We start from the raw sequence: 8,460 nt of genomic DNA on the forward strand, positions 1-8,460 counted from the left end.
AGGTGCACTAGAGTGCTTTAGACAAATTCACTCTGAGGTGGTTTAAAGTAAACTGCATTCAAATGTTTACTTTTCCTTTGGGAAACCTCATGAAACAAGGGTTGCGCGAGTGGAAATTTGAAACGGAATTTATGGAACTCCCTTGTGTGCTTCTGTTATGGGGAAAAAGTCCACAATGAAACTGACATTAAACATAAAGAATGACACATTTGCATCTGTTGGCCATCAAGTAGGCTGTTAATTGCAATGCCATTGCAGGCTACTGTAGCCTACCATTTGATACAATAAATATATGTCAAAATAGAGATATCACCGGAGTCAATGCAAATCAATGTGTCCACTTGTGTTGCCTACCTGGCTGGAGCTGGCAAACAGATTTAATAAATACCCTATAACTTCAGTTTGTTGTTATAGCCATGTGATATTATGTAATTATTAAATGGCCTTGTTTACTTAATGAAATTCAAAGTTCTCAATTTTGATCCTGGTCACAGCTCTATCATAAATGTATCATTCTCAAAATGTAATGTCAATTTCATTGTGGACTTTTCCCTGAAATTAGATGTTGGGATATAGAATACCTGCATCTTGCTCAGCAAACCATAGCAAAGTTGAATTGCAATCATAAACCCAGATGATTTTAGTCAGTAGCCTATGCCTATTGAAATAACAAGTCAATCTAACAAATGAGCCATATATAACATTTGTAATCTTAACGTCTGCCACATAATAACAGCACAACTGCCAGAAAATAGCCAAACATTCGTTTTTCGAAGTTTGTCCAAGTGTTTCTTGCACAGAGATTGAGATCCTCTGTCCAAGTTTTATCACTCAAAATCTCCTGTCGGATTGATCAGTTATGCACATGCGCAAATGGGATTTATTTACAATTATAAACTGGGTGGGTCGAGCCCTGAATGCTGATTGGCTGACATCTGTGGAATATCAAACCATATACAGCGGGTATGGCAAAACATGTATTTTTACTGCTCTAATTACGTTGGTAATCAGTTTATAAAAGCAATAAGGCACCTCGGGGGTTTGTGGTATATGGCCAATATACCACGGCTAAGGGCTATGTCCAGGCACTCCGCATTGGGTCTAGTATAAGAACAGCTCTTAGCCGTGGAATATCGGCCATATACCACACGCACTCAAGCCTTATTGTTTAATTATAAACTGGGTGGTTTGTAAACTGAATGCTGGTTGGTTGAATCCCATGGTATATCAGACAATGTACCACGGGTATCACCAAAACATTTACTGTCCTAATTTATCTGAAATATTGTAACAAAATCTGCATAGGAGACAATATAATACCCTATATTTTTTTGCCTATACATAATGGATGCAAGTGGAAATATGTAAAACCCCATAGAAATAGAAAGAATAGAACAGGCGTCCCCATTAAAGATAATGATGACAATGGGTGGACTGGCAGAAATTGCAAATGTACCCATAGTAGCAAAGCAGAACGTAAAAGCAGGATGTGTACCTATCAATCTGTTCCGTGATTAATTTAATAAACTTAATTGACAATACAAAAAAAATACATTCCATGAGCAACTTAAGTTAGCATAATTGTAATTAATATTCTACATTACCAGGCAGTCATTGCGAGTGTACCCATGAGTTTACCAGTCAGGTTCCAAACTCAAAGCCCATTCAACTCATTCTATTTCTATGCTAAAAACACTTTATACCCTGTCCTGATCCTGATAAACTGAGTCATTCAGGCGAATTAGACATTATTTCCATTTAGCTTTGCCTCCAGAGAGCATCTGCAGCTGCCGCTTTCCATAGAAGGGAGCTTGGTACGATTCATAGCTGCTCACACGGCCATTACGCCATGCATAATCCTAACCTCTTCTGAGACGCACGCTTGGACTCCTACTGCCCACTAGGACTAGGCAAGAATACCAGCTAGTATGAGTAGGCCTGTCATCTGTCATATGACTGGGACTGCTGTGGGTCACTGGTGTGGGGCTATGATATTCATAAGATCTCCACTGAACTGGGCTTTAGTTCTGTGTGCCTTATGGCCTTCTCAAAGCCACAAAGATGCACAAGTAGATCAATACATCTACTAATAATTAAAATCAGTCACCACTCATTCAACAAAAAGCTACTCTTCTTTCCATGTTATAGTGGTCATCTGTTGCTCACTGTCCTAGATCCATGCTACAATGCAAGGGCTTTTTAGTTTACATTCACTGTTCTAGATATCACAGTGGAGCTTGCCAGTTTGAAGTCCTAAAACCCAGAAATGAGTTACCTCTGGTTTGTTAAGCTATCCCTATTTGTGAAAAAGAATGAGAAAAGAATAGGGTTTTGGGATAAACGCCAAAAATAAGGTCAGACGCAGACAGGTTAACAGACGCTTAAGATATCTTCTACGTATTGTTCTATGAGATAATCAGTCAGTTAACATTACCTTCATGAATTATGAAGCCTTTATAGATTATGCATATGCCGTGCATTCATAAAGTACTCAGACCCCTTAACCTTTTCCACATTTTCTTACGTTACAGCTTAATTCTAAAATGGATTTAAATAAAAAAAATGTCATCAATCTATAAACAGTACCACATAATGACAAAAACAGATTTAGATTTTTTGCCAATTTACTAAAAATAAAAACAAATACCATATTTAAAAAAGTATTCAGACCCTTTGATATGAGACTCGAAATTGAGCTCTGGTGCATCCTGTTTCCATTGATCAAGTTGTAAAAACATTTCAAGGATGATTGGAGTCCACCTGGGGTAAATTCAATTGATTGGACATGATTTGGAAAGGCACACACCTGTCTATATAAAGGTCCCACAGTTGACAGTGCATGTCAGAGCAAAAACTAAGCAATGAGGTTGAAGGAATTTTCTGTAGAGCTCCGAAACAGGATTGTGTCGAGGCACAGATCTGGGGAAGGGTACCAAGAACAGTGGCATCCATCATTCTTAAATGGAACCACCAAGACTCTTCCTAGAGCTGGCAGCCCGGCCAAACTGAGCAATCGGAGGAGAGGGGCCTTGGTCAGGGAGGTGACCAAGAACCCGATGGTCACTCTGACAGAGCTCCTATGTGGAGATAGGAGAACCTTCCAGAAGGACAAGCATCTCTGCAGCACTCCACCAATCAGGCCTTTATGGTAGAGTGGCCAGACGGAAGCCACTCCTCAGTAAAAGGCACATGAGTCAGCTTGGAGTTTCCCAAAAGGCATCTGAAGGACTCTCAGACCATGAGAAACAAGATTGAACTCTTTGGCCTGAATGCCAAGTCCTGAGGAAATCTAGCATCATCCCTATGGTGAAGTATGGTGGTGGCAGCATCATGCTGTGGGGATGTTTTTCCAATGGCAGGGACTCAGGATTGGTGGAAAGATTAACAGAGTAAAATACAGAGAGATCCTTGATGAAAACATGCTCCAGAGCGCTCTGGACCTCCGACTGGGGCGAAGGTTCACCTTCCAACAGGACAACGACCCTAAGCACACAGCCAAGACAATGCAGGAATGGCTTCCGGACAAATCTCTGAATGTCCTTGAGTGGCCCAGCCAGAGCCCGGACTAGAACCCGATCGAACATCTCTGGAGAGACCTGTGCAGCGACACTCAGATGTGTTAAGTCAAGAAGGGGAGACACAAATACAATATGACATCCATCTAATCTGGAGGAGGAAATTGTTGTCCAAAATCAAACGTTCAACAGGCACTGACCCAACATTGATAAAGAGTGAATATGCACACACTCAGCCAATTCTCTCCACTGGTGCCATTAAGATAGGCTATTCTGTTCGCTAAATTTAGTTGAGAACTATGATAACAGATATATTAGTCTTTTCATTGTCTTCTCTTTACAGCAGTAACTATTTGCTTTCCAAACTGTTTTCCAGCAATTATGTTTTGAAATATTGCAATATGCCTGGTAGTGATGGGGGATCAATAGTTACATCGCGGGACATTATTTTTGACTATCGTATCATTTTGACAATTTTTATTTTCATTTGATTTGATTTTTTAAATTGCGCTAGTTTGCTGTACCGGCACCAAAACTCCATAGCCTTTTCTCCATTTTCTTTTTAAATAATGAGTTAATTAGATTTCGGACTCTTTCTCATGGCTCGTCCCTCTGCGGCAGACATGGTGAGCAATATGTTTGGCAAATCGAATCGCAATAAATAAATAAAATCACAATATCGATTCCCAAAATAATACTGAGAATAGCAATAGATGTCGCAACGGAACCTAAGTATCGTGATAACATCGTATTGTGAGGTCCCTGGCAATTCACAGCACTAATGCCTGGCTGTGCCTCTACTTTTCACTGACAGTCGCAACTCAAAAATCAAATAGGCTATTTGGTATTTGCCACCAAAGCTCTACAGTGGGGCCATTTTATTAGCATATGCGCCTAAATATTTTGCTGTGCGACCTGGAATTTGAATTTAGGAACACCAGTGCACCTACAACATTTAAGATTCTAGCTTTATTTCTTCATACACCACATGGCCAAAGTCATGGGCATTACTATGGAGTTGGTCCCCCTTTGCTGCTATAACAGCTCCACTCTTCAGGGAAGGCTTTCCACTAGATGTTGGAACATTGCTGCAGGGACTTGCTTCCATTCAGTCATAAGAGCATTAGTGAGGTCGGGCACTGATGTTGGACAATTAGGCATGGCTCACAGTCGGCGTTCCAATTCATCCCAAGGGTGTTCAATGGGGTTGAGGTCAGGGCTCTGTGCAGGCCAGTCAGGGCTCTGTGCAGGCCAGTCAGGGGCTCTGTGCAGGCCAGTCAGGGGCTCTGTGCAGGCCAGTCAGGGGCTCTGTGCAGGCCAGTCAGGGGCTCTGTGCAGGCCAGTCAGGGGCTCTGTGCAGGCCAGTCAGGGGCTCTGTGCAGGCCAGTCAGGGGCTCTGTGCAGGCCAGTCAGGGGCTCTGTGCAGGCCAGTCAGGGGCTCTGTGCAGGCCAGTCAGGGGCTCTGTGCAGGCCAGTCAGGGGCTCTGTGCAGGCCAGTCAGGGGCTCTGTGCAGGCCAGTCAGGGGCTCTGTGCAGGCCAGTCAGGGGCTCTGTGCAGGCCAGTCAGGGGCTCTGTGCAGGCCAGTCAGGGGCTCTGTGCAGGCCAGTCAGGGGCTCTGTGCAGGCCAGTCAGGGGCTCTGTGCAGGCCAGTCAGGGGCTCTGTGCAGGCCAGTCAGGGGCTCTGTGCAGGCCAGTCAGGGGCTCTGTGCAGGCCAGTCAGGGGCTCTGTGCAGGCCAGTCAGGGCTCTGTGCAGGCCAGTCAGGGCTCTGTGCAGGCCAGTCAGGGCTCTGTGCAGGCCAGTCAGGGCTCTGTGCAGGCCAGTCAAGTTCTTCCACACCTATCGCTACAAACTGAGGAGTATTTGTCTGTAATAAAGCCCTTTTGTGGAGAAAAATTCATTCTGAATGATGTGTAATCCCTAGATTTGGGCCAAATTAATTTGTTTAAATTGACTGATTTCCTTATATGAACTTTAACTCAGTAAAATCGTTGAAATTGTTGCATGTTGCATTTAGTTATGTATAGTTTTCATTGGGAAGGCAGATAAATTGTTTTTATCAAAAGCAATCCCTTTTGCATGAGAAAACACATAATCCTAGTAATTGCTACACATGCTTAATTACATCAATTTTGTTTTGAGCCGACTTCACGGGGCACCTGACTCACGCCCGGGAGGGAGCCAGGTTCCAAATAGAATGCATTCAACTTTCATCCGAAACAAAACACCTACACGGGCACCCGGGCGGGATTAATCGAACTGTGTGTGTCCCTAACTTTGCCAACAGACAAAACACTGAATGGATCAGTGGTTCACCAATCAGGGCCTCACAAGGAGTGATGTGTAATGAAAACATTTGAGGGGGAGAAACAACATTCCCATGAAACGCGTCTATAACATTAATATCAATTATATTCTGAGAATATAGCAACCATGTTCTGTGGGAAGTAATGGAATATTCTCCCAACCCTCAGAAAAAAGGACACATGAATGTTCCTGTAAAGGGAAATATGCTTACTTTCCTTATGAAACACAATTTTCCACCGCCATGCAAGAGTGGTTTAACGTTAATCCCGGATGTTGTATATCTGTTCAACCAATCAGGTTTAAAATACCAGACCATGGGCTATGTTTATTTTATGCCTGATGCTGTGGCAGCATCGCATTGGTGGAAACCAAGACTACTCTCAGGGCAGGCCTGGTTGTGGCAAGAAATGTTGGCGTCATGTCTGGGACTATTTTAGCTAACCCGTTTCCTAACCTTAACCTAAATCTCCTAACACTTTAAAAACAAAATAATTCTCACCCACCAAGCACGTTTTTGTATGGAGGTCAATGCTGTGTCGAATTTGGTCCCCGCCAAAAAATGTATGGCTTATTTACTATGTATTTAATTGAATATAAATGTCCTAATGCATACGTTGTTAGGAGTACTGATATAAGTAGGCCACGTGACTTCCCCGCAACTTTGTGGGGGAAAAAAACACTTTTATCGGAGTTGTATTGAGATGACTAGGCATATTCATGTTATGAGGCTAGTATGGTTGCATTTCTCCATTGAATACATGCGGTTGAAATCAACAACCCTCATCGAATATTCAAAAAAGTATTCAAATAATGAGATGTATCCACCAATCCAAAGAAAGTATAGGCGGGATTAGCATTTTGTCACTAGCATGGTAGTGGAAAACGGTGTTTCATAAAGTAAGCATATTTTTCCCGCCATCTATCCATTCAATAAAGTTGAGGAAATCGACGCCTATGCAGCCTGAATGGAGAAATGTATTGCTGGCTCCATAATTTATTTGGACGGTAAAATGACCCGTCTCAATATCGCCATCTGCAGGCGTTTAAATTATACACGTGCCTGTAATGAATTGATCAAATTCTTGAATTGTAGGCCACTACCAGTGGTGGTCTGATGGATAGATACAACATTCCGTACCACGTTGAATGCTTAGTTCATGTCAAATCAAACAAGCGATAGAAGTTATCCGGACCGTGTTTTGACAGAGCCTGACATCTAGCTAATTGTTGACGTTCATCCGTCACTCTTGCCTCAATCCCCAATGTTGGCTACCGACTAGCACATATCCTATGCAAATATCGCTGTCTCATGTCAATTTGATGCCGCCGACCTACCTGTTCACCGAGGTCGATGGCTACGTTGGTAATAGCCATAGGCACCAGAAAGCTGATGAGAGGCCAATATGGAATGAGAGATGGAAATTCCAACATAGTATAGCAGGGATGACAGAACCAGGGGCATCTGCTTCAGTCGTGATTATTTAAAATATTACGTTAAATCGGTAGAATAGATTGTAGGTAGGCACTTCACGTTAAATAAATGTCAATTCAACTGACAATCAAAGTCAGAACGCTCCCCGCATCGCTGGATCCAAGGAATACGCTTCGGTGTTCAGAGGAGGCGAAGGTCAGAAGAATTATTGCAGATGGGCGTTTCTCCATCGCTTGACAACGTTGGAGAAAATGACAGCAAGCTGCATTAAAAAAAAATTGACCGAGAGAATCCAGCGAGAACCTCGGCTTGTATCAAAAACAATGAGGGAATACCAGAAAGCTTTGCTCTCGTAGCATACGATTCTGAGCGTTCAACAGCAAGCCATCCCCGCCTTGCCTGAAACCAAACCACACACGTGGGTCGGCACCAAATTTAAACTTCCTCCACCTACTCTCGACGTCATGAATTATAGCTAGACAAATCAAATTGTAATGGTCGTGTACACATATTTAGCAGATGTATATAGCTGGTGCAGCGAAATGCTTATGTTTCTAGCTGCAACCGTGCAGTATACTTAAATTGCGTGCGCAAACTCACTCTGGCTATCTACGCCGATTTCAGAGCGCAGAATAACTGATTCATTTACGAACGCGAAACAGCCTCTGAATATGGCCAGTGTCAGTAAAAGTCGGGGGGGGGGGGGGGCAATTACATTGTGACCAGCAGCACAGTTACAGTCACTAACGCTCTATTTAACATGGAAACAGCCTAACCAGCTCTGTTAGAGCGAGTAAAATGGTCAGAGTTCTCTTATTTGTGTCTTGACGGATCAACCCTACTCCTCGGTCGGAGCGTCCAGTGTGCGCTCTGAACGCTCAGAGGTAACGAACGACCCCGAGCGCGTTCTGACTCACTCACAAGTCAATTCATACAATGTAATTCTTCCACTAGAATATTTAGTCTGGACACAAATCTGGTTAGTTATTTTGGTCATGTTGCTCATTCTTTTGCATAGTTGCTATGCAGAAGGTCTGGTCGTCCGTTCTTAACAAAATAGACTACATTTACATTTGACTGTATTCAAGATACAGCACTGACTCGCGTACCTTATTGATTTTATAAAACGGTTACTGTTACCAACATAACATTGCATAGTTGCAATGCAGATGGATGGTGGTCCGTTGTAAACAAAATGTTTGCTAT

General features: G+C 42.9%; 1 protein-coding gene across 3 annotated transcripts in view; it reads right to left on the reverse strand.

Moving 5' to 3' along the window:
- The window catches only part of LOC110535640 (progressive ankylosis protein homolog), a 32,186-nt gene extending 24,022 nt beyond the window's left edge, over window positions 1-8,164 (reverse strand). Inside the window, exon 1 of one of the 3 annotated variants that reach the window (XM_021620752.3) lies at window positions 7,158-8,164. In XM_021620752.3, the coding sequence (XP_021476427.1) occupies window positions 7,158-7,253 (96 nt within the window). In that variant the 5' untranslated portion in view covers window positions 7,254-8,164. The remainder of the gene's footprint in view (window positions 1-7,157) is intronic. The other 2 variants (XM_090189119.1, XM_090189118.1) reach the window with 2 other exon arrangements.
- Between the last annotated feature and the right edge of the window lie 296 nt (window positions 8,165-8,460).

This window comes from Oncorhynchus mykiss, chromosome 11 (assembly GCF_057628025.1).
Source record: "Oncorhynchus mykiss isolate SJ-2025 chromosome 11, ASM5762802v1, whole genome shotgun sequence".
NCBI classification, from domain to species: Eukaryota; Metazoa; Chordata; class Actinopteri; order Salmoniformes; family Salmonidae; genus Oncorhynchus; species Oncorhynchus mykiss.